The sequence below is a fragment of the Antedon bifida genome, chromosome 9, assembly GCF_963402885.1.
Source record: "Antedon bifida chromosome 9, ecAntBifi1.1, whole genome shotgun sequence".
Classification (NCBI taxonomy): domain Eukaryota; kingdom Metazoa; phylum Echinodermata; class Crinoidea; order Comatulida; family Antedonidae; genus Antedon; species Antedon bifida.
The window spans coordinates 19,298,513-19,324,132 of NC_136234.1; the positions used below are offsets into that span (position 1 = coordinate 19,298,513).

Consider the following 25,620-nt stretch of genomic DNA (forward strand, 5'->3'; position numbering starts at 1 on the left):
GAGATGCAACACAAGGACCAATCACAAGCGATTGATTATTTAAAATGTCACTTGTCATTGGTCAACTGGGTTGCATTGCGTCTATGTTTTTAGCAAGTTGAATTTGAATGTAGTTTTTATAATCATTTTATAGGACTCTGAAAAAAATCATTTTTTGTTGCATCTCTAATGGGAACCAAGCTTATGTAGGGATGCCCCCTGAATTTAGGTTTCCCATATGGTTTATGGGGATGTCCCAAAAGGGGGTTTCTACTATACATCATGCAAAATAAAACAGCACAATTCTTTTGTTTTTGAAATAAAACTCTCACTCGTTGTAGTCGTCTATTTAGTTCGCATTTTATGAAATTACTACAGTACATACAAATTACAACCTATTACATTTACTTCTTTCCTAATATTTTATTTTTACATTTATCTTGCTTGTATTGTAATGATATTCAAAATTAAATAATTTATAAAAAAATAGAAACAAAATTAACTTTTACAATCCTAGGTTATTTAATACAGTAGAACTCCTATTAAGGGGACACCTTGGGAACCCAACAAAATGTATGCATATTGCTCGTGTGCACTTTAAAGAACCTAGTACATCTTTTGAGACGAGTAGGGGGTTACCCCGGTGTACTAGTTCACACACACACACACACACACTGTCGTGGACAGACGTAATGGCGCCGTAGTTGGCTGCCGATGACACGATGTGACCCTTAGGGTCAATTCCCATTGTTGGTTTCATGGTAAAGTATACCCTTAACACAGTGTCCCAAAGGAGAGTTTCTACTGTATACCATTAAAATATTCACTAAAAAAAATGTTAAAAATTTACAGTAAAAAAAATAATTAATTTAAAAGCATCAACTTTTTATTTGTTGACAGGCAAGATATTGACTTGCAATATATAAAATTAATTTGCAATATTTATAAAAATGTACATTTTAGCAAACTTAAAAGTGCATTCTACCTCAAATATTCCTGATTATAGTTAGAAATAAGAACAAAATTATAAGCATTCTAATTTTTAGTAACAAATTACACACATTTCTATTAGTGAGTTACGATAGTATTTAACAATATAAACAAATCGGTCAGATGTTTTGCCCTTCTCTGACGTAATTTGTACTTTATACATTGAGAATACTTGTGAAAAAATTTGAAAAAAATGACACAATCAGTGACCTCCGACCTCATATGGAATATGAAGAGCTGCATATGAATCCCATGTTAATTTCTAACCTTGTTTCTCAGCATCAGTTTATTAAAATAAAATTGCTATACTAAATAGTAACTCTCTTAAAACAATAGCACCATACTTTACATGCATAAGTCAAATCAATTAATAATAATAATATGTAGTCAATTTATTGAACTAAATTTGCATCCTATGTGCATAGGAATTTCAAATGGAATAAAACTATTTAAAATAATTCATATTGTATACAATTATTTGATGAATGGTATTGCTGGCAAGAGGTGCATCAAATCTATTACTGTATTACAAGGAAGATAATGATTTGGGGGCAACTTATCTTTAATAGTTATTTCTAAAATAAATACAACCGTACTGGGAATAAATAAAAGCTATTTGCTTTACTACCTAAGTTAAAATCAAATACTAATAACTATCTATTAATAAAATTTGGCTTTAGAGCCATTTATCAAAATACCCTTTACTACAAGGTACACTCACGAGACTCCATCCCACACAAATCCCTTTCTTCGTGAAATCACTCCAAGTTTTAAATTTTTGTCAATATGTATGTTTAAAATCTGAGGTAAAAAACAATACAATAAATACAGTACAACCCTACTGAGGTTGGTATTTGCTTTCAAATAAAATTTAAATACTCTACAATAAAATTTGGCTTGATAACCATTTATCTACATACTCCATTAAACAGTACACTCATATGAGCGCCCCCCCCCCCTCCCCTCCAACCCCCTTTCCTCATTTCATGATCACTACCAGACTATTGGTAGGTAGGTATAAACAAAAGAAATAACCAATCTGTCAGTTATTGGTTTTCAACCACATGTTACTAAACACTTTTTTCAACTACTTTAGCAAATGTTTTTATAAAAAAGTTATTATTTATATTGCGGCAGTCACAGTCACACATTGGTATAAATAGCATAGCTGCATTTTTACTGTTTTTACTAAATATTATCACACGAATACAATACTGTATGTTTTTATGTTTATATTATGTTTTAGAACTTTTGGTTCTTTTTCTATCTAATCCACAAACAGATGACCACACAATTTTGAGTAGAGATTGTAACTGCTTACACATCGATTTAAAATCATAAAATATTTTGTAAATAAAATTTTCGATCATACGTAGAAAATGATTTGCGGAAGCTGGCCTCCTTGTACGCCAGTCCCGTTTGTGCTTTCAGATGAACACTGGAAAGTAAATGTCGCGCACCCACAGGTCACCTCGGTAAGGCCTTCCTGACCAAAATAACTAAGTTCACTACCGTCGAGTATCGCGTTAGCGGTGTACGTTATACGTGGTTCAACCTGAACCGGGTGTTCAAACATAATCGGAAACGTTTTACTTGAACCGTTCGACGTAAATCTAGTGTCCATTGAACTGAGTGTTTTCTTGTTGCGTTTTAGTTCAATGCGTACGGAGTACGTAGCGCCATTTGTACTAGAACCGTAAAGACCGAACCCCGCAATGAAGATCCGTCTGTCAACCGAAAACTGAATACTGTCGCATCTACCACGATAGCGCCATTGATTGCTACGATAGGCAGAAGACTGGAATCTATGAACCGAACACGTTCTTAACCCTTTGCGTGACGTCACTGGAAATTCTAGATTCGGTTTCTTGTCCGCAGTAAAATATAGAAACACATCATTCGTTTCTTTCAATGTTAAAATCTGAAGATTCGCAATTTCGTTGGCAAACGCTTTTACCACCATTGTTGGAATTCGTATTAAATAAAGCGCTTTACCGAGAACCTTGCGCAGGTTTGGTGGCGTGGTTATCATTTCTTGACGTTTACATTCTGCTTTCGCCCAGCGCACTGCCGCATGGAAAAGCGCAACTTCATTTACGTTGAGCGTTTCGCGTGATAGGATGCTTTGAAGTGTTTTAAAATCTATGTCAACGAAACTGTCGGCTCGGAGGGCGACCTCTGTTTGTGCATCAATGACTTCCCAGCATTGTTGCATCAGCTGGTGCTCATCGAATAGGTGGCTCTGGCTCAGAAGAAAACATGCATTGCGCGCAGTAAGGTTCATCTCCAGAAAATTCACGCACTCCGTCGCTAAATGAGGTAGGAAGTATTTTTTTGCTGCATACAAAGTTGATAACACATTGTCTGCGTTTACATCCACGTCATCACAGTACATATATCTGTAAAAGAGACATTTATTTTTAACTAAAAGGTACTGTACTACTATTACATGGTATTACTGTAGGATTATTTAAACGATAACAATGATTTAAAATATAATGAATATTCTCAGATTTCTACATTTTTTCTATTAAATATATCACTGGGCAGTTTAGAGTTTCTCTATGCCATTTAATTGTTTAATTTTGTTAGTTTAGATGATTTAGAACAGTGGGTATGTTATAAAACAAATAATATTAGACATTTTCAGGAGTTAAAAAGCCTATTACAGTAACTGGCTCTACATCTATAAATACTATAAGGTAGTAAGTCAATCTTCAATCTTCTCCTATCCATTCATTTAAACATTATTTGTATATCATACTGTACCTAAGCATAGCATAAAATGCTATTGGCTCCACGTCTGGAATAACGATCTCCGTCGTATTCTCTGTCAGCTCGCCATAGAACATGGCATAGAATACAGAACTGGATGTACAGAGCACATACTTATGTGCGGGAATTCTATAAGCCTGGTTCTTCGGCCCGACCAAAAACGTAACGTCACTCATCAGTTCGTTGTCGAACATCAATGAATTCCGACTGCGAACGCTGCTAGTGCTAGCCTGCCAATTCACCCCAGCAACAACTTTGATAGGAGGGGGGAGTTTGTTTGGAGGTTTAGCCTTAGAAGTTTCCTTTTGTTGTGTAGGTTCCGAGACATCCTCTAGCGGTTCTTGGATGACGTGCTGTTGGAATTCCTGCACGTACACGACTGGTGAATTATCTGCTGCCCCTCCCGTGATGGGTACTTGCTCCATTTTTATCATTTGGTTGCCTGGTTTCTATGAATCTAAATGAAATATAATGTTTAATACAATATGTTAAAAATGATTTCTTAATCTACTAACAGACATACAGGAACAGAAAACAATTTTAAGTGACTCATCAAAATAATTTATGTAAATTGAAATTGTTATTTAAATTATTAAAATAAAGAATTCAAATATTACCAATATTGTTCTGTAGTAGTTCTTATAATTGTCTATTCTCACTACTAATAGGACATGTTTGTTAAAGCACATACTACTATAACTATGCCTATGCTATTGTAGTTATACAGACAAAAGGTTTATCGAAACCAGTAAAGGAAGGAAAAAGGATGTTTGGTATTCCCTATTGTCCGTTTTGAGTGGTTTCTCTTTTAATCTGACTAGTCTAATAAGCCTATAAGAAAGCATACGTGACAGAATGAAGAACATCATGAAGTCAACATTTATAGATTATTGAAGCCATATATGGCATAATATTTGTTAGCCTTACTCTAGTCTATGTACTCTACTAAAGAATCCCCACTATAGTAACTAGGCCTACTGTAGCTAAAGAACCCTGTCCTATTTACTAACCTAAGCCTGTTTTAGTCTAGTTTAGTACGCGATGGAGAGCCTATACAACCATGCATGGAGTTTTTACTCCATGATACAACTACTACTTAGGCTAGGCCCTAGGCCTAAACTTTACTTTCATTTTAGTTTTTAAGGGTGACTATCCAGAAAATGATCACACTTCAATTTGTAGACTAAAAAAATAGTTTCCAGTGTTTATTAATAACAAATTCGAAAGTCACAAGAATAACGCAAAAAAGTCCTACGCCGACTAACAATTCCTAGGCCTACACAAACCAACGCTGGCCCAGCGTCACATATAATTTCGTTGGCCTCGACCCATCATGACAGTCTTACAGCTGTACAACATTATGTCATTATGGTCTCATCCTTGGAGCGTTGGCCTGGAAATAAACCCATAAATGTATTGTTTTGACTAACCTTCTTTTGTATAAAAGCAGAAAGAACAAAGCCTAACTGACCCGTAACAATTAGCGTTATTAGTTTTATAAATATTTGTTGAAGGAAGTTAAAAAAAAAGTGATTTATTTAGCATAACAATCGACCGCCGACAAAAGAAGCCATGTTTATTTATTTCTCCGATCCGATCACTTCCGGTTTTTCCGCGAATTAATTAATGTTGATGATGTCATCGTCGTCGCGCGATCAAATCTGGTTCCCGGAGCATTGACAAAACTGACTGTACTGTACTGTAGCTGTATATTAGTCTGTTTGTCTGTCAAACCAAAATATAGTTATTTTTATTAGTACACGATGGTGTTAATAATTCTGAAATTTATATTATTGCTGTTGCATTTAGAATTTTAGATTATACAGTGCAATTATTTTTTTTACCAAACTTATTCTTTTAGATCCATGCCTCTATATAGCAAGATTTGCGCACAAGTTGGAATTTGGCGATAAGACCCATGATGTTTCAATGACCGCATTGCGACTTGTATCGAGGATGAAAAGGGACTGGATGCATACCGGAAGAAGGCCATCTGGACTTTGTGGTGCAGGTATGTAGTTATTTTAATACAAATCGACATTTCTAAAACCATTTGTCGTTTTGTTTAGACATCCAATCAATTTTTTTATTTTCTATGCAGCACTCCTCGTTTCTGCACGGCTCCATGACTTCAACAGGACGCAAAAGGAGATTATAAAAGTGGTGAAAGTCTGTGACGCCACACTTCGCAAAAGGTAAACCCTCCTTTGGCACACTCAAAGGGACACTCTTATGAAAGGGACACTCCTATTAAAATGACACTCCTATTATAGGAACACTGCTATAAAAGGAAAGCCCTATTAAAGGGACACTCCTATTAAAGGGACTCCTTTATTAAAGGGACACCCCTATTAAAGGGACACTTCTATTAAAGGGACATATTTCTGTGAAACAAACGAGAGGTAGTATAGAAGGTGTCCCCTTGATAGAGGTTCTATTGTAATAACCTAAATATGATTTTTTTCAGGTTAACAGAGTTTGAAGAGACGCCCTCTGGAAAATTGACAATTGAAGAATTTAATCGGATTGATCTAGAAGAAGAACAAGACCCACCCTCATTTAGGCAGGCAAGACGAAAAGCCAAATTACACCAGGTACTACGCAAACAATATAATATTCTTCATGTTCTACTTTTTGCTTGAGATACTAAAAACAAATGTATGCAGTAGTTCCAGGAATAAACATACATTTTCTGTTATACAGAAAAATGTATTAATTAGAAGAGAAAATTTAAATTAAAGTTGTTTTATTTTAGCTGCAAAAAGAACAAATGAAACTGCAGGATTTTGCAGGAGAAATTACATCAGTACAAGAAGAGATAGAAAAGGCATTACTAAGAAAGAAAAGAGGGGAGGATGATGATGGTTAGTGTCTGCCATAGATTATCAAGGGAGGATCCAGGGGTAGCGCTAGAGGCATCTCTTTATGTTTGTCATTTAGCCTTATTTTTTTAAATAAAATGATGGTTGTTATGAATGCAATGCAGAGGAGGAGAATAAAGACAATAAGAATGAAGATTCTACAACTTTAAGAAATAAATATTTTTTAATATGCAAAACAAATACAGTATCGAATCCCTATTAAGGGGACACATTAGGGCCCCAACTATATGTCCTGAATAGAGGTGTCCTTGAATAGTGGTGACCCCTGAATAGTGGTGACCCCTGAATAGTGGTGACCCCTGAATAGTGGTGACCCCTGAATAGTGGTGTCCCCTGAATAGTGGTGTCCCCTGAATAGTGGTGACCCCTGAATAGTGGTGACCCCTGAATAGTAGTGTCCCCTGAATAGTGGTGACCCCTGAATAGTGGTGACCCCTGAATAGTGGTGTCCAAAGGAGAGGTTCTATTGTAAACATTTATTGGTTTTTAATTTATAGATGCTGCAAGTATGATTTCAGACCTTTCAGAAAGTTTTGTATTAGAGGAAAGTACACCATTTCGTGGTATTGATGAAGCGAATGTCAGCAAACTAGATGCTACACCAGACCATAAGACATCGGAACCAGACCAGCAGACACACACATCAGCACCTCCTTCACAAGTAGAGACCCCATCAACTTCTAGAGAAATAACAGATCAATTGACAGATGACAGTGCTGCGGAAGACATACTGGAGAGCCTGTTACCACCTGATATAAGTGGTGATATGTTACCTAAGAAAGGCCTAGGACCGAGTGCTATGTCATTAGGCTTGTCCAGTACGATAGAAGAATGCATGCAGATCTCAACTGCAAAAGGTGAATAATATTTGGTCTTTATTTTAAGTAAAAATGGTAGCCAGAACACATGGTAGTCGAGTTCAGTTCTTACTGTATCATAATCAACACACACAAAGAATCGATTCCTTAATCTTTTAGAATACTTTACAAGATTCCCTAATGCAATTTCAACTTTTAATGAAGAAATAAAAATTATCATAAAGCTAAGAAACACATTTAAACTGAAATCGATTCCTTAATCTTTTAGAATACTTTACAAGATTCCCTAATGCAATTTCAACTTTTAATGAAAAAATAAAAATTATCATAAAGCTAAGAAACACATTTAAACTGAAATTCAAAAAGCTTTTAAATTTTCTTGTTTGTAGAAGTGGCCGAGGATGACCCAGAGCTTGATCTTACTGGTATTGATGATGGTGAGATAGACGCGGTAAGACTATAGCCTCATCTACACTAGGCCTAGTGAACTTTTGTTTGTAAAACCCGAGTTTGCCACTGTTTGAAGAACGTTGTGCTACTGGAGGCTGTCCATCTGAGTAGCGTAACACAGAGGCCTGCAGGACCCTGGTTTAGTGGCCTTCCCTCGGGTGCTTTTAGCCTTTTTCGACATATTTTAATGCCCTTTTTCACACTGGGTACTGCTAAGAGGGCCCCATAAGGTCTGGGCCCCTGAATTGTATATTTTTTTAATCTCATTTTTATTCAACTGAAAGATTTTTTTTTTAGTTTATATTAAGTGACGGTGAAGTAGCTATAAAAACAGAAATTTGGATGAAAGAAAACCATGAATACCTCCAGCAACAAAAAGGTAACTTTTAACATTTGAACACAAACATAGCAAGAATATGGAACTAGTTGAAGAAAAACATAGCAAGAACTATTTGTTACCATTTTTATTTTATAGAAAAGGAAGAACGTGAAGCGAAAGACCGGGAAATGGGAATAATTAAACCAGACCCAGCAAAAAAGGTATGACAATTTCTCGGGGACTGTGGTTTGGAGGTTATTGGTTTATATTCTGACACCCAATACACTGCCTCAAATGGAAAAGCATGGGTTTGCCATCCTGTAATTGGCGAGCCATGTATTTGATGTTGGTTGGTGTGAAGGCGTTTCAAGAACAACTATTTTTATCTTTTAAGCTCTGTCTACACTATCAATCTAGTTTGACAAAAAAACTGTGATGTGCCCAAATATGGTAGTGATACGACATCATCATGTCCATATATTGGCACATCACATTTTTTTTGTCACATAAAGTTTGAGAGTGTAGACAGAGCTTTACCTGGAAATGTTATCTTCCAGAAACGAAAGTCACAAAAAAGAACTCCTATCCAAGCCAACACTGCTGGAGAAGCGATAGAGAAACTTCTTGTGGAGAAGAAAATATCTTGCAAAATTAACTATGACGTTCTCAGGGATTTGAACAAAAGCAAAGATGAACCTGTAACGCCGCAGAGGGTACCGACGGAAGTTGTCGAAGAGTCTGGCCCGATTCGACCCATCACAGCAAAACGCAGTCGATCATTTTTGGGTAGCAGTAAAAGAGATAGTTATGGTTTGGTTAGTAAAGAAATTAAAGAGATTTTATTGTTTAACTTAAATTTGCGAATATGATTTTTAATTATAATTAATTTTTTTTTATTAATATTACCTCAATACTACAGTATTTGGCTCTTTTTTTGGGGCAATTTTGGCACTAATTATAATTACACTTGAGGTGAAATCTAGTTTTTGGCGCTTGTGGTGGTGGTTCAAAAAACAGTAACTAGGGGCAAGTCTACTCATTTCACTAAACATAAATTTAATTGATATTAAAAAACAAATAAGGTAAAGAAAGAATTACTTATTTTTCAAAGAACAAACCAAAACATGTGAAAATCGAAGAGCAACCGATACTGAAAAAAGAACCAAAGGTAGAAGTGAAGGCCATCGTGGAGTCGGGACCAGTACAGTATGACCATCATGGAATGGAGGACGAACAAGGAGATGTAGAAGAGGACTATGTTGTGGAGGACACGGATGAACCACTGCAGAGTGCAGCTCAGTTGATGGGACACACGGGTAAGAAGGATTTGTTGTTATATACATGTGGTGAGATCCAGTGTTTGCCTGAAATCTTAGGATGGCTTTCAAAGAGTTTAAACATCATACGGTACATGAAAAGATAGTACAACAGTAGGTAGTACAATTTTCTAAAAGAAGCTTCTTAGTGTGGTTAGCAAGACTTGAAACAATACTAGATGGTACCGGTCTTAGAGTAGCCTGTTCGAGTTTGTGGCAAGAAGAAGGTTGATGAATGATGGATGGTGTTGGATGGCAGACTGTGTAGAACTTTTAAAAAGTTCAACCATTTCTTTGCTACTAAACCAAGTCAATACAAAATTGAAATGGAACTTGTATTTTTGTTTTAGGAATTGAGGATTATAACGATTATGATGATGATATGGATTAAGTGGTGAGGTGGGCTGGAATACTACTACTAACCAGGACACACAAATTCCATTGACAACGAAGGCCAGAACTGAAATAGCATACTAGAGTAAAACTCTGGCACAAAGCTGACCAGTCTACAGTATAACATACCTACTTCAAAATGAACAACCACCTTTTGAAAGTGGTGCTTTAATTAGGCCAATCTACACAGACGAGCGGTAACGATAATTGGAAAAGCGCGAGCTTGTCCCACGTAAATTGTGTAACTATCCTCAGCAGGTTTCCACTCAACCGCCCATCTGCTCCACATTTTGTGTAAATGGTCATAAGAAATAACATACTTTTTTTTTTATCGTCTGTGTGAATTGGCCTTTAAAGTGGATATGATAATGATACAACACTGCCATGCATTAATAGTTTTTATACATGAATTTTCTACTACCTTGCCAATAGCAACTTTAATATTAGTACATTAGGTATACAAAAAATTGTTATGTTTTTTAACAAAAAAATTCCATGAAAATAACTTTTTCATTACAAAAGTACTTTGGGTCAGTTGGCAACATAACAATTTTTAGGCCTAATTTTAACAATTAAATAATAGTTATTCAAAGAAACTAGGAAATGAATTGGTTGTATTAAAACAAAATTATGATTCAGCAAAAACAAAAATCAATTAAAAGTTCAATAAAATCAAGAAATAAATTGAATTCTTTTGAGAAGTGAAAAACTTATTTATCATTGTAAATAAAATATTTGTGTAGTATACAAAATGTATACAATTTGTAATTTATTTCTGTTAACTTATCTGCAACGGTTTTAAAATAATAAATGACAAAAACCTAATAATTGTGCGTGATTTATTTGAAAAGCTTCGTCTACACTATCAAAAAAATGTGATATGCCCATATATGGACATGATGTCATATCACTACCATATTTGAGTACATCAAACTTTTTTTGTCAAACTAGTGTACTGTAGACAGAGCTTTAGTTTCTATTATGTTAGAACACAACCAACACATGTTTTCAAACTGGGACACAAAAGAATATAATTAAAAGAATAAAATAGTAGAGGTAACAATTTCAAATATTGTAATGTAAAAAGAAAACACAATAGATTAGGGAAAAGAGTATTTATTGCATCAACATTTTGAATTCTGTATTCACTCTACCTCTAACAAAAGATTTTACAAAAAAAATGTAGATTAAAGGAGAATTATTATTATTGCAAAATATTCTACAAAACAAAAAAAGGTGCAAAAGAAAAGTGTGCTAAAAAAAGTATAGTTTCAATTCAAACACTAGATAAGTGTGGTTTTAATGTGAATAGTGTCACGGTCAACTATATTATTATATATTATAATATTTTCTATCGGCATGGTTGACTGCAATTATTAGTGAGTTTTCTATTGTCATGATTGTGCGCCTACAGTAGTTTACCTGTGCCATTATTAGAAAAGGAGCATGGTCGACCATGCCGATAGAAAACAAGACATTAGGTGCACGGTCAACTGTCACTCTGTCGACCATCATCATCATCTGTTTTTAATATTATATATTTTATTTCACTTTTTTCATAAAACATTTTGTACATGAAATAATTTTTAAGGACAACAAACAAATATTTGAAATTTGATTTGAAATCATACAAAGAGTTTGAAAGAGAAAAGCATTGCGATTAGTGTAATAGAGCCACAGATTACTTGCGAACGGGATGGCTCGGTTGGTTCTGGAACTGATGGATCTTTCGTGACATCAAAGTCATCACGACTGTTCACGTTCGTAAAAATGTACGGGTGTTCCTAAACGAATAAAAAGAAAATAAACTTTTTATCTGCATTGGACAGCTATTAGATAGATAACACTATTTCTGAAATTATATAATAATACTAAAGTAATATTAATGGAGTAAAAATATTATTATGATAAAACGTACGCTTACACAGCCAATATTATATTGTCTTATAATGAATACAAGCATAGTACATTATGACAACAATACGTGTACAAGCCCCTTAGACAAATTTGAAACAATGGAATTAGAAATAATCTTTTTACCTTCGTCGGGCAGATTAAATCTGAAAATGGCTGCCAAGTTGTTCTTTTCTGGCCTACCGGCATCATCTGTAGGTAGTAAAACATTTACAGAAAATATACAAAAAGATTAACGAAAGGAGCTAAGGAAGGAAATATCCAATCAGAATTGAATATACCAAATGGCCTAATACTAGAGAACCAAGCAATCTACAAGAGTTGCCTTACCATGTTGTTCCAAAGTTCACCAGCCCCAGCTGAATGTCCTTTGCTACTAAAGTGGAAACAATCAGGGGCAAAGAAGCTAAAGTCTGGATTACCATTCTAATAAAAGAATAATTTAATAATTATTTTGATATTTCCAAGTACACTATAACCTTAAAAGTCTACTCTATGAATAAAAGACTATGAGCATGGTCAACTGTGCATGGCATTGCTTGTTTCTAACCGACACAGTCAACCGCAATTCTGTATTCTAATTGGTACATTGAATGGTCGACTGTGCTCATATCAAAAAAGATTACAGGCACAGTTGACTTTTATGCACTGTATTAACTCTATGATTCAACTGTTTTGCTATGTTCATGTATTGTCTTACTTCGTCAACTGGTGGGTCCGTCTTTGTAAAGAAAGGTTGGGAAATTGCTGTAAAACCCTCCTTTGTGTCAAATTTGCCACTTTCTAAAAGCTCTATAGTCCAGTCCTACAAAATAACATACGATTTAGAAGATATATGATTATCAAGACAATCACATACAATTTTGCTTTTAAACATACTGTATCTTGAATGCATATATATGCGTATGGTAGTGATATGCTAATTTATGGTAGTAATATGACATCATCATCACATGAAGTTTGATAGTGTAAACAGAGCTTTAGAATAGTAGTAGTAAAACATAACAAACCTGATAATTTTGAGTGATCTTTCGCAAATGAACAGCAGTTTCATTTGGTAAAAACATGGCACAATCACAGTAAACACTAAAATTAAAGTCAATTATTGTTGAGGAATATAATATTCATTTGTTTTATTTCCTTAAAGATGTATTGTCCCTTGAAACACAAAAAATGAAGGTAAAAATATTCTAAATTTAAATTGGCCATATCAAAGTAATATTAAAGTTCACTTTAAGTTGAAAATTTGAGCCAACAACAAGTTTACGTAATTAACAGGTAAATTAATTTGATTACATTTCATCTGGAAAATTGTCGTGATCGAAAGTAAACAAAGATTTCAAACCACGAGTATGCATTATGCATGATGCTAATTAGGATTGTTTACAACTCGTCATGGTTGAGAAGGTGTTTTCACACAGATCGCGAGGAAGTTTTTTGATTATCCATACAGAGTAGCCAAACAAGCGCGTTGCATTATGAGATATGTTTTGATCGAAAACTTTGACTGGAAGTCAAAGTTATCTTTTGAACAAAAAAACGTCTGTATTTCAGTTAAATGATTTTTTTTTCGACTAATTTTTAGTGAAAGTTAATAACTAGTATGATACTTCAAAATGACCCACTTTTTTTTCGAAATCTTTATTTTTTAATTTTTTTTTAATTAATCAAAGGGACAATACATCTTTGAAAAATAAATTAACTTTGTTGGTTTGTTTACATCTACATCATCTATCTAAAATTGTTTCTACTCAATTTTAAAGGCAGACAAAAGAAACTTTCTTGAAACATGTTGTTTACTTACATATGAAGTGCATCACATTTAAAAGAAGATATCTCCTCAACTGCTGGAATATTTAGAATGATTACAACATTGACTATGGTACGCGGCAGCTGAAAACAAAATTAAGAAACATGATGTTGCTGTGTGTATGAGAACAACTCAAATGATTTGCATATATTATCAGTTATTTTGCAAATAAACTCAACATAACATACTGTAGTAAGGCCTATGTGTAAAGTATATGTAAATTAAGCTCAATACTCCTATTAATAATTAATTAATATTAATAAATGATTAGTCACTAAACTTTATGGGGGGGGGGGGACCACCAGATCAACTACATCCCCCCCACCCCTCCCATACACGACTTAAATCTTCCCACTTACGTCTGTCTGCATGATGGTGAGGGCTTCATCGATGTACGCAACATACTGATGAGGGTCAAATTTATTTGGATTGTCACAGTACTGACAAAGGTCATTGCCACCGATGAATAACGTTACAAGTTTCCAGTCGTTTTCAAAATCCACGAAAGGATCGTTCTTCATTTTGCCTATCATGCGTCGTACTTGGGTGGGCATGTGTCTAAAAGATACAATGTGTGGATATAGTGTAATAAATGTGATTAACTAGGCCTACATACAGTATGAATATTACATCCCTTTACATTCACAGTGTATCATATCAAATCCTCAGTTTAATCAAATCATTTATTCCATAAAATAGCCTCGATAGTAAGTTATGTACAGAACGTCATCAAAAGTAAGAGAAATAAGTCAGAGACCCTTAAAAACAATAAAGTAATAAGAAGATAATACTATCAATAACAAGAACAACAACAATAGACATTATAATTGTTATTAGGTAAAAATGAACTAAATATTGAACATAAATAGTGAATGATGCTTGACGTTAAGATAAGTTAAAAAGAATTTTAATCAACTAACTCTGCTCTTGCTCCTGGTACGGCACAGTTAAAATTAGTTCCTTCACTATTTTCATCGCCATTTCCAACAGAATAACCATAGACATCTTCATTGAATTCCTTCAATATATCTATAACAAAATTAATAATAAACCATTTCTGGACAACAAGTTACTTTGAAGATTGTGGCATCTTCATAAATAAAGTGGCCGCTAATTGGCTAATAGTTGAAATTAAGGAACATATAATTATATCACTGAACAAGTACATGCATTACTTACTGGGAATCGTTACTACACTTTGCGTTATTGACTCCAGGCTACCATCACCTCCAATACTAGAAGTAAGATAAGAGAACAACAAATTACAACTACTGTACATTTCCAGTCTACAATTCTACTATAAGGCCTATAAACAAAGAAAATATCTTGAGAAAAAGTACCCCACTGTAGCCCTACAGTAAGCATATTGTGGGGTCCAAGAAACAGAAAGAAGTTCACCTCCATGAACGCCCACGAGCCTCAACTATAACACCGGGCAATGCACATGCTCCAGCTCCATTTGCAGCCTGACAAAAATGAAATATAAATTTAAAGAACTAATTCAAATACAGTAGTAGATACACCCACTTGAATAAACTCGCCAGACTGTCATTTCATTGATAATTATTATTTGAGCATGATTACTCATGAAAAGGGCGCTATATAAAATGTGGTATTATTATTAATTAGTACACACAACAAATTGCCACATGCATAGAAATTGGTTAACTTTCCAGCAAGGACTCCTGCTCTATAGTAGCTTGCATAGAAATAAAGAAATAAAGGATCACTCTTACCGTAATTGAATCGCCTACTGCGCCAACAACTTTGATATCAGCTGGTCTTACCCGATGAGCTATTAGGAGATAGGATTGTAGACTTTAATGGGTTTTAACACGCTTGAATAGATAAATTTATTTATAAATCAACACACTTCTTCATGCGTTATACTGTACCAGTTGGATCACAAGACACAACTTTGCGCTGATTACTAGATGCATTATAAGATTGTAGACTTTGATGGGTTTTAACATGGTTTAATGGATAAATTTATTAATATATTTCTTGGATCACCAGACACAACTTTGCGGTGATTACTAGATGCATTATGGGAGTAGGTTTCAATACGTGAAACCTACGTATTCAAAATAAATGAGCGGGGTAATTAGGTGAAACATTGTGCAATAATCACTATATAAAAACGAATATTATTATTATTATACTATAGGTCCGTTATACTAAAAGTTTTACCATTGGTAAAATATTTTCTCCAACCTAAAGTAGTGATCTACCAACTTAAACCACCTAGAATCAAACTTACCTGAGGTAGGTACAGTCTCTGAGGGGCCGGTGTCTGGGCATTCGATTTTCAATGATGTTTTCTATAAAACAAAACAAAGTACTGTATTATAACACTATTGCTATCCCACTTTTGTTATACAGTATTTAATAATTTAAAATATTTGAGTTTTATAATCATCTCCAATTAAAATATTACAGTGTACCTATTTTGAATATGCATCAGTCTATATCACAATCTATATGCAATTTATTGTTAGCAATTACACTAGGCCGAGGAAAACACACTCATTTAACAATATATTATCCTATCTAAAGTGAACACAGTTTAAGAGAAATTCTTAAATATTTAACTGACTTAAGTCAGTCAAATACTTAGTATTTAAGAGAATATGTGATTTGGAACCATACATACTTGAAAACAGACTCAAATTCAAATCATGAATTAAAATATTTGAAAATAATCTTACATATGGTAGAAAGCACTCTGGATAGTCTGGGATTGGTAATTCTGGTAGTCCTGTTGGAATCGTTAGGTTCTCACCAACACGTGCTGGTGTCTCATCAAATGAATTCAGAACCTTGACGTAATTCTGCCACTCAACTTAAGGAACATAAAAAATAAATTAAAAAACTAACTATTAATTATGGAAGTTTAACCATTATATATTTTTTATCAGGTACACATTAAAATCATACATTCAAAAGTCCCAAATATCCAATCAAACAACTGGAAATCCTATCTAAACAGAACCTTATTTCTAATTTTGAAATTGCATATATAGGAAAACCGGACTTCATGAGTCAACCTAAAGCTCTGTCTACACTACCAAACTAGTTTGACAGAAAAAGTGTAATGTGCCTAAATATGGTAGTGATATGCTTAAATATAGTAGTGATACGACATCATCATGTTCATATATGGGCACATCACATTTTTTTGCCACATAAAGTTTGATAGTGTAGACAGAGCTTAAGGGTGTCTAGTACTGGTAGAGTTTAGTGTATTTTACAAGCGTTTGAACACTCAATCAAATGTAAACATCTTTGTTATTATCAATTATGATATAAACGTGAAAAGATACATACCATCGTCACTCTGTGTAAAACATCCACCAATGAATAAAAACAAGAAAGCCACCTGAAACCTCATTTTTAAAATCTCACTTCTTAAGCTCACTATGAAAGCAACCTTAAGTGTTACTTTTGGAGGTACATGCGTGGTTAAGCCAAAGGTCTGGGGTGGTGTGAGCTAAAGTTAGATTATTAAGATAACAAAGCACTGTATCATTATTATGAATTGCTAATAAGTATGAACTAATATTTACACTGATCTATACTGATTCTATATAATGTTGATTTTTGATACTACCAATCTTTACATCGAACCATTACGCCTAAATTGAGACATTAAGGCATTTGGTTCCTGTGTACTTATGGGCCTATTTTGTTACCAAATTAGATATAGGTCAACACTGTATTATTTTTAAATAAATACATTATAGATAATATAGTAAGGTAAACAATATATTAACAAAAGTCAACACAATATGTTTAGGAAGCACTAGGCCTACAGACTAAACTATACACAACTCAACAATAGAGCTACAGTATCATGTATAAAAGTCATTCTGTACACGCTCAGAAACATACATGTGCAGAATGACTGTTAGACTCAATAGCTGTATAGTGACGTCATGAAAAACTCAACACAATATGTTTAGGAAGTTCCTAGGCCTACAGACTACACTATACACAACTCAACAAAGATGGATGGATGGATGGAGATGTTGCAGACAATAGATGGTATTTGTTATGGTTTCACAACACGCAACACAATGGAGCTATCATGTGTAAAAGTCATTCTGCATATGCTCAGAAACATACGTGCACAGAATGACTGTTAAACTCAATAGCTGCATAGTGACAACATGAATATCTCAGTGCAGAGTTCCCAAAAAGAAATAGAAATTTATATATCTATGTATTCATCAGCTAAAATTTGACATTTTACCATGAAATACAGTACACATTAAGAAAATGAAATATTGCTACTAAGATTTACAAATTGTACATAAAGTAGTTTTATTCATTTGTCCAGTGTCTACGTACAAAAAAAAAATCTGGACAGACAATACTAACAAATGGATTGTTTTATACAGTGGTGTAACAGCTATTATAGGCATAGCCTCGACTCCGGATCCAGCAAATGCTGAGCTCAGGAAACAAGTAAATAAGCGCTCACTGGCTAAACCCAGGGGCCCAGAGCTCAAGGGGCCTCAGAGCATGAACAGTCCAATGCAACTACCCAGCGTTGGAGGGCCCCTTAGGAGTGCTAAACCAGGGGCATTTTGACCTATGCGTTATGCCACTGGTTTTATATAATTTACAGAATGAAATATGTTTTCTTTTCTGTATTTGTGATGGAATCGAGTTCTTAACGGATATTTTATCCCACCCACCCACCCCAATAAAATTATAACGCAATAGATAAGATACAGATTAAGTTCAACACACCAGTTCACCACGAGGTGTGAGTATTTTCTGTCTAGTCATTTGAGTAAATCATGAATGAGGTCGACATAACGTATGACTGCCTCACAAGTCAACACACTTAGGATTCGATCAACTTAATCCTTGTAATCTGGCAGGGAGATAAGAAGCAGTAGTGCAAGTACCTTACAGTTCATAGTGAGGTCAGATACACCAGAACCATTTATTTGAATATTCTATGTCTTTTAAAACCTTGTCTACACTAGTACATGGTAGTGATATGAAATCATCATGTCCATCACATTTTTTGTCACATAAAGTCTGATAGTGTAGACAGAGCTTTAGTTTGCTAACTCCAAGTTTATGAAAAACCTTTTGGCTAGTTTTGACCAGTTGAACTGCAGAAAACAAGTTTTCAGAAGTTAAAAAGCAAAAACTAGTTGACTGAATCAAATGAGTCTTCGTGGTCATGTGATCCTGCAGATGAACAAGCTGACAGCATTCTCCAGTAACTAGTGTAAACAGGCTTGACGAAACATCTCCAAAATGTGGAAAACTCAAGAGTATGTAAAAGTTTGGTGAGGTTTGCTAGTGTAGACTAGGCTAATACCCTTTTCACTCCTGCAAGAAGTAACAACTTGTAACCAGGTTTACATAGCGTGAAGACAATTTCGTTAAGAATCTCACAAGATTTCACAGGCTAACCCCTGTAAAATCTTGGGAGAAAAACACACCGATGAGGGGCCTGTTTTTTTCTGAGATGAAATCAAATAGCGCGCAACTATGCTTTCCTCCCCAGATTTTTCACGGTTAGACTGCACAACACCAGTAGCTACGACATTAAAACAAGTGGCGTACTCTCTGGTATCGGGAAAATAATTCACGCAGAGAGATGAGATTTTTATTTAGTGAAATATCCTTTTACAGTATATGGTTTTCAAATTAAATATCATATACCAGGAACGCATGATTCTTGTAAACTGCACAATTCTCCTTCGGTGAGTGAGCTCTTCAATCGCTTTCTTCACCCGATGATTTGACTTCACCATCACTATCACTCGCGCTTCCAAAGATTTCTTCTTCGTCTTTCTCTTTCCTTCTTTCCATATCGTCCTCTTCATCTTCCTCTTTAACTTCTTCCTCGTGTTCACTCTCTTCTTTTTCTTCATTCTCACTCTCTTCTTTGTCACTTTCTTGTACATTCTGTGCCGCTGCTTCTTCTTCATCGCTGTCTTCTTTCTCTTGTTCACTTTCGCCTTTAAATTAAAAAATTAACATAAAGTTATTTAAATTTATACTAATATTAAATAATTATATTTAACATATGGTATTCAATAACTACTCCATTGAACTCATTGTCATTCTACTATCATTATTATCATTGAATTTATCAACCGTGCAAGCACAATCTATAATTGTTCTACTTCGTGTCTAAATTGGAGTGCTGCCTTTTCAAATGGAGGCTTTTGCCTACTCTTTTGTTAAAAGTAGGTATGTTATAAATTTCTATAATGGTACAAATAATTTCATTAGGTTATAGATAAATGTTAATTTTACCTCATGAAATTATTTGTACCATTGCACTAATAAGCATTCATTATTTGTATAATCATTTAATTATCTTAACAATACCTGAATGTTGTTCATTTTCTTCTTCGTTTTGATTTTCCACATCACTAGCTTCCTTTTCTTCCTTCTCAACATCTTCCATCTCTTCATCTTCTGCAATTCCTTCTTCCTCATCTTCCTCCTCTTCTTCAGCCATTTGGTTATCAAGTTGTGCCAGTCTTGCCGACTAAAAAATAACAAAATTAGAGCAAGATTTAATACACAACAAAATTACTTATTAAATTGATGAAAATGTAATATATTGATGAAAATGTAATAAATTGATAAAAATGTAATATATTGATGAAATGTAATATAATGGTGACAATATACTTCATTTATGAAAATATAAAATATTGAGGAAAAAGTAATATATTGATGAAATGCAATACATTGATGAAAATGTAATACATTGATGGAAATGTAATATACTCATGAAAATGTAATAAATTGATGAAAATGTAATATACTGATGAAATGTAATAAATTGATGAAGATGTAATATATTGATGAAAATATAATACATTTATGAAAATGTAATATATTAATGAAAATAATTGATCTATAAATGCACAATTATGATATTTATTATAAAAATATTAATGATGATGATTTGATACCAACATCATCATCAACAATAAAAAACAAATATGTGATGATAATAATTGATGATGATTATGATAATGATGACACTGAAATGATAATGATGACAATCATGATGGTATACCTGTGCTGCTGTTTCAGCTTCTGTTTGATCGCGATGTTTAACAACAAGAAATGATGACCCAGATGACACAGTTTCTTTCGCTCGTCTTTTACTTAATCGTACTCTAGTAAAGAAGTAAATTTAAAATCTTTATTATATCAATCCTCAAACTTCATTAAATCACTTTATTATTACATTATTATCGTCATTTCATTTTCATTTCATAAACATTTATTTATATTAATGGTGCATAGAAAATAACAAACGAATTAAAGCAAGAAAAAAATACCATTAATAGTGGATTTTACAAGAAAAAACTTGTCACGTAAAACCCATGGACAAAAAAACTACCACCTACCTAGTTTCCAATTCATTGTAGAATACACCTTCTCCTTTTCTGAAAACAAAGAAATAATTTTCCTCGTAGCCCCTACTTGTCTTGTTCTTCACGTTCCAATTGTATTCTCTTGCCATCTTATACTCATATCTTTAAAAAGAAACAAATTAAATAATTCAATTTATTTTATATAAAATTCTGATGATTAAATCGACCTGATAAAATATTTTTAGGGAAGAAAAAAATGGCCAAAATGATTGTAACATCATCGTACTATAATGGTCAGTTTGCAAAACTTTATATATATACTTACACATCATCGTGGGCGTAATCCACATCTTCTTCAGCGTCACGCTTTCGTTTTCCGAGTGTTTCCTCTGTTGGTAAGAAATAACCTACAAACTGATCCCCACTTTCATCAACCATACCTCTGTTAAAAAATAACAAACATGATACTTTAAGCTCTGTCTACACTATCAATCAGTGTCATGTGCCAAAATATGGTGGTGATATGCCCAAATATGGTAGTGCTATGACATCATCATGTCTATATATGGGCACATCACATTTTTTGTCACATAAAGAGCTTTACAATTCATTGCATTTGTACTTTGATTCTTCATTTAATCCCATATAATAATAATATTCAATTTATATAGCGCAAAATGCAGGGTGCTTCTAAGTGCTGAACAATCAACAGAAAATGTAAAAAGCACAAAATAATTAGTGCTAGTTAAAAAGATGGAAGTTATACAGGTAATCCTTATATCCCTGGGGACACCATTGGGTTCAAAATGTGTCTTTTTATAAGTTCTACTATATTAAACCATACATTTTATTAGCAATAATAATAACCTTATCATAGCTTGTGACATTTCCTCTACTTGTACTGCAGCTGATTTTCCTTTAGGTGCTGGATCAAAATCAAATATAACCTGAGCACATGGATTGGTCCACAGCTAAATATGAAAACACATGGCAAGTTTACAATACTTTACAAATATAATACATATAATTTATAGTGAGTGGCCGAGCGGTTAAGATAGTGGAACTATAATCTAAGGAGGAGAAACAAATGTGTCCTATTAATAGGGTTGCTACTGTAGCTTAATTAAAGCTATGAATGACAGGAACTATGCGAACCACAAATTAGGATAAACAAAATGCTACTTGCCTTGAAATCTGGATATATTTGCATCACATCAACAGGCGTCACTGAGGGTTTGCTGTAGTGTTTGGTAATCTAAACAATAAATCATAAATATCAAACTTTATGTGATGTGCCCATATATGGACAGGATGTCATATCACTACAATATTTGAGCACATCAAACATTTTTTTGTCAAACTAGTTTGATAGTGTAGACAGAGCTTTAAATAAAACATGACAAAATAAATCAAAAGCCTCGATCGCACTAGACTTATTTGGGTGAACAAGTTCAGCTAAATTGACCAAGAAAAGTCAATCCGAACACTGGCTATAATTCACTTGGGTTAAATTAACCAAGTCCAATAGCTAATTTCTTCCGACCACTGCCTGCCCAGTAGAACTGGTCTCGGTAAAACTAACAATAGTGGCTACAAAGTCCAATCCGAACATGTAACTCTTGTAAGCACATCACCATGCGAGTCAATCATAGTTTTTAATATCTTGGTTAAATTTTAGTACAACCATGGTAAAACATTTTTTTAAACCACCTTGTGGTGGTGGTTGTTGTTTTTTATTGATATCACTTACAGGTAATTTGGCATCAATAAATGTTTTCTCAATTGCTTGCAACTGACTGTCTCTGTCCTGTAACAAAATAAATAAAAAATAAAATAAATACACATAATACATTTTTTTTCCATTGCTAAATAGGTTATACTTGTATATCGATTCTTATTCCATGTTTTAAAACATTTTTTTTGTAAAATATACATAAAAGATTACTATTATTTCTACTAGCTTCACAAATGTGATTACCTTATATACATCTTCTTCTGTAAATTGCTTCTTTAAACTATATGCAACTCTGTAATTAAAAATAAAATAAGGTTTTAGCCTACGGTTTGAAGATGTAGTATAATAACATGATAAACAGGATGGGGTCTATAAATGCCCAAATGTAAGAAAATCTTTTACTTTATATTTTGGCTCAAGAATAGTTTTTTTTAAACAAGAATTTATATTTAAGTTATTAACAAAAACATTAGTTAAAAAATATCCATGATGATACAATGACGATGATTATGATGATGATACAATGACGATGATTATAATGATGATACAATGATGATGATTATGATGATGATACAATGACAATTATTATGATGATGATGCAATGACGATGATTATGATGAGGATACAATAATAATGATTATGATGAAGATACAATGACGATGATTATGATGAGGATACAATGATGATGATTATGATGATGATGATTATGATGATGATACAATGATGATGATTATGATACAATGACGATGATGATGATACAATGATGATGATTATGATGATGATACAATGATGATGATTATGATGATGATACAATGACGGTGATTATGATGAGGATACAATGATGATGATCATGATGATGATACAATGACAATGATTATGATGATGATACAATGACGATGATTATAATGATACAATGACAATGATTATGATGATGATGATACAATGACGAGATGATGATTATGATGCATATGTACATACTTAGTTTCTACTTTATCACTTCTGTGCTGAGATCTGTTATATTCACTTGATATGTATTCTGTTTTTCGTAACCATGATACCATTTTACTGTGTTGTTTCGACCTAAAAAGAAAGAATAATTTCAGAGATTTTTAAATTGACAACTTTATTGTACAAATAGATGACAAATAGAGTCCGGAAAAATAGCAAAAGGTTTGATTTGATTTATTTGGTTAAAAAAACCAATAAAAATGAAACTAATTGAACCAGGATATTAAAAAAGTGAGTTTTAAATAATATAAAATTATTTCCATTTGGTTATCGCAAGTCTGGGCACTGCTGAGATTACTTTTTAAAATTTAAATTTAGCAGGTGGAGGGAAGAAAGGAAGGGGTGGCAGAGAGGAACATCTGCTGGGAAAGGGAATAAATTAAATGTTTACCGTTTTGAATCGCCAGGAGTTGCTATGTCTTCTTCCAGCAACCTCTCATCAGCTGGATCTAAATTTACTGAAAACAGATATTAACAAAAAATGTTAAAAAGTCCTTGTGTTTTACTAACATTATTTTTATCTAAAGCTCTGTCTACACTATCAAAAAATGTGTTCATATATGTACACGATGATGTATCATTACCATATTTGGGCACATCACATTTTTTTTTTGTCAAACTAGTTTGATAGTGAAGAGAGAGCTTTACTCAGGAGAACATTTTTAAATAAAGATTATCTTTAGATGTGCCTTACCATTAGGGTCAATACTGTAGGTGTCTGGATTGATGAGGTCAATTGTGACCCCAAGGTCATGTTCTGCAAGCAGTTCATGTTTGAATGTTCGTTCTAATGAAGTTGCATTGTACTGTACGAATCTGTTAGCCTCAAACGGATAGGTGATGAATTTGGGGTCAAATGGTATGTCAGGCAGCTGGTTTGTGTATTTTGGCCTGCAAACAAGATCAGATCTAAAAAAAACAAATGAAATGTTATTCAAATTTAAAAAAAGTTTTTCTGTTGAGCACACCAGTTTTCACAATTTATCCTTTGAATAAGAAAAGAATTTTTTGTTGAGGACAAAGGTTTATGTATCAAAAATATGTGTTTAACGAATGTATTATTAATGAAATGAATGCGTTAAATTAAATGAAGTCCTAAAAATTTGCAGGTTATATAATAAATAGTAAATACTTACTTTGGGGGACCAGAAGATCTTGGCCTAAAACAAAAGAACAATTACGGTTGGTGATTTTAAAGTACAGTTTGTAATAATGGTAAATTAAAAAATAAATATTAAAAATCATATCAATTAATATTATATAATTCTATTGATTCTCAAATTAAATTACGTACGTGAACATTTTCTTGTTGAGAAACTACATTTTTATTGGAAAATGTAAATGGTATACATTATATCATAAATACCTTTAAGAAATGTATATCAATTTAATGATGTTATGAATCGATTCATTCCAAGCCAAATTCTCCGAAACATTTCTGCCCACTTTTGGGACGAAACGTCCAGGGTTGAAATGCTCCTAATTGAGCCGGGCCTAGACCGTAGGCGTAGGACTAATCCTATCTCACAGGTTACCTTAAGCCTAGCATTCTGAGGTTCTAGGCTTATATTAGCTATTTCCAATCAGTTAACTCTTACCTTCTATCACCTGAATCTGGTCTTTTACCACTTTGAATGGTTGGTGGCATAGTTATTCAAAGAGCAGTTGATTAGTCCTAGATAAAGTATAAAATAACAGTAGGCCTAAACGACGTTCTCTCGTCAAAACATGCAAGATGGTTCTTTTGTTTTATTAGAGAGCTAGGTAGGCCTAATTTAAAATCAACAAATTCGTAGCATAATAATAAACAAATAATATACAAGATTTCGGATTTATTTGTATTAAAATAAATGTATCAAAT

The 25,620-nt window shown here is 33.5% G+C and overlaps 5 protein-coding genes across 10 annotated transcripts in view; 2 read left to right on the forward strand and 3 right to left on the reverse strand.

The window, feature by feature from the left end:
- Positions 1-25,620, forward strand: part of LOC144852227 (cell growth regulator with RING finger domain protein 1-like) — a 249,540-nt gene that overhangs the window by 117,466 nt on the left and 106,454 nt on the right. The gene's annotated exons all lie outside the window — the stretch shown is intronic.
- Positions 1-25,620, forward strand: part of LOC144852208 (transcription factor IIIB 90 kDa subunit-like) — an 82,642-nt gene that overhangs the window by 3,117 nt on the left and 53,905 nt on the right. For 4 of the 5 annotated variants that reach the window (XM_078709963.1, XM_078709962.1, XM_078709964.1 and 1 more), the window contains exons 7-17: positions 5,606-5,755; positions 5,846-5,939; positions 6,212-6,338; positions 6,500-6,608; positions 7,124-7,483; positions 7,834-7,895; positions 8,192-8,273; positions 8,370-8,434; positions 8,771-9,028; positions 9,325-9,529; positions 9,880-10,734. In XM_078709963.1, coding sequence (XP_078566089.1) covers positions 5,606-5,755; positions 5,846-5,939; positions 6,212-6,338; positions 6,500-6,608; positions 7,124-7,483; positions 7,834-7,895; positions 8,192-8,273; positions 8,370-8,434; positions 8,771-9,028; positions 9,325-9,529; positions 9,880-9,920 — 1,553 coding nt within the window. In that variant the 3' untranslated portion in view covers positions 9,921-10,734. Of the gene's footprint in view, positions 1-5,605; positions 5,756-5,845; positions 5,940-6,211; positions 6,339-6,499; positions 6,609-7,123; positions 7,484-7,833; positions 7,896-8,191; positions 8,274-8,369; positions 8,435-8,770; positions 9,029-9,324; positions 9,530-9,879; positions 10,735-25,620 lie in introns of those variants that run through there. The other variant, XR_013614278.1, reaches the window with a different exon arrangement.
- LOC144851823 (BTB/POZ domain-containing protein 3-like) lies at positions 1,967-5,320 on the reverse strand. Of its 2 annotated transcripts, XM_078709452.1 has the most exons (3): positions 5,175-5,320; positions 3,739-4,201; positions 1,967-3,368 (listed from the first exon to the last, which is right to left on the reverse strand). In XM_078709452.1, the coding sequence occupies exons 2-3, from the start codon at positions 4,176-4,178 to the stop codon at positions 2,336-2,338; spliced, it is 1,473 nt and encodes a 490-aa protein (XP_078565578.1). In that variant the 5' UTR covers positions 4,179-4,201; positions 5,175-5,320; the 3' UTR covers positions 1,967-2,335. The 2 variants fall into 2 exon arrangements, with proteins under 2 accessions (XP_078565578.1, XP_078565579.1); XM_078709453.1 differs by lacking the exon at positions 5,175-5,320 and having other exon boundaries at positions 3,739-4,251.
- On the reverse strand, positions 11,181-17,429 carry LOC144852220 (phospholipase B1, membrane-associated-like). Its single transcript, XM_078709984.1, has 14 exons — positions 16,974-17,429; positions 16,355-16,488; positions 15,907-15,967; positions 15,383-15,441; positions 15,045-15,112; positions 14,826-14,881; positions 14,567-14,675; positions 14,006-14,204; positions 13,641-13,729; positions 12,847-12,922; positions 12,537-12,641; positions 12,167-12,262; positions 11,963-12,028; positions 11,181-11,706 (listed from the first exon to the last, which is right to left on the reverse strand). The coding sequence occupies exons 1-14, from the start codon at positions 17,035-17,037 to the stop codon at positions 11,548-11,550; spliced, it is 1,341 nt and encodes a 446-aa protein (XP_078566110.1). The 5' UTR covers positions 17,038-17,429; the 3' UTR covers positions 11,181-11,547.
- Positions 18,346-25,496, reverse strand: LOC144851883 (RNA polymerase II-associated factor 1 homolog). Its single transcript, XM_078709536.1, has 14 exons — positions 25,358-25,496; positions 24,896-24,919; positions 24,454-24,668; positions 24,151-24,217; positions 23,730-23,831; positions 22,995-23,043; positions 22,767-22,823; positions 22,203-22,271; positions 21,884-21,987; positions 21,342-21,458; positions 21,050-21,178; positions 20,713-20,815; positions 20,010-20,172; positions 18,346-19,633 (listed from the first exon to the last, which is right to left on the reverse strand). The coding sequence occupies exons 1-14, from the start codon at positions 25,405-25,407 to the stop codon at positions 19,389-19,391; spliced, it is 1,494 nt and encodes a 497-aa protein (XP_078565662.1). The 5' UTR covers positions 25,408-25,496; the 3' UTR covers positions 18,346-19,388.

Excerpts from the sequence above, each read along its gene's own strand:
- LOC144851823 (XM_078709452.1), bottom strand. The coding sequence starts at position 4,178 with ATGATAAAAATGGAGCAAGTACCCATCACGGGAGGGGCAGCAGATAAT. Across the intron at positions 3,369-3,738 it reads GCATTTTATGCTATGCTTAG|ATATATGTACTGTGATGACG; the intron begins GTACAGTATGAT and ends TCTCTTTTACAG.
- LOC144852220 (XM_078709984.1), bottom strand. The coding sequence starts at position 17,037 with ATGAGGTTTCAGGTGGCTTTCTTGTTTTTATTCATTGGTGGATGTTTT. Across the intron at positions 15,968-16,354 it reads CAGAGTGCTTTCTACCATAT|AAAACATCATTGAAAATCGA; the intron begins GTAAGATTATTT and ends TTTGTTTTATAG. Across the intron at positions 12,923-13,640 it reads AAATGTGATGCACTTCATAT|TGTTTACTGTGATTGTGCCA; the intron begins GTAAGTAAACAA and ends CTTTAATTTTAG.
- LOC144851883 (XM_078709536.1), bottom strand. The coding sequence starts at position 25,407 with ATGCCACCAACCATTCAAAGTGGTAAAAGACCAGATTCAGGTGATAGA. Across the intron at positions 24,920-25,357 it reads CCAGATTCAGGTGATAGAAG|GCCAAGATCTTCTGGTCCCC; the intron begins GTAAGAGTTAAC and ends CTTTTGTTTTAG. Across the intron at positions 24,218-24,453 it reads CTACAGTATTGACCCTAATG|TAAATTTAGATCCAGCTGAT; the intron begins GTAAGGCACATC and ends ATCTGTTTTCAG.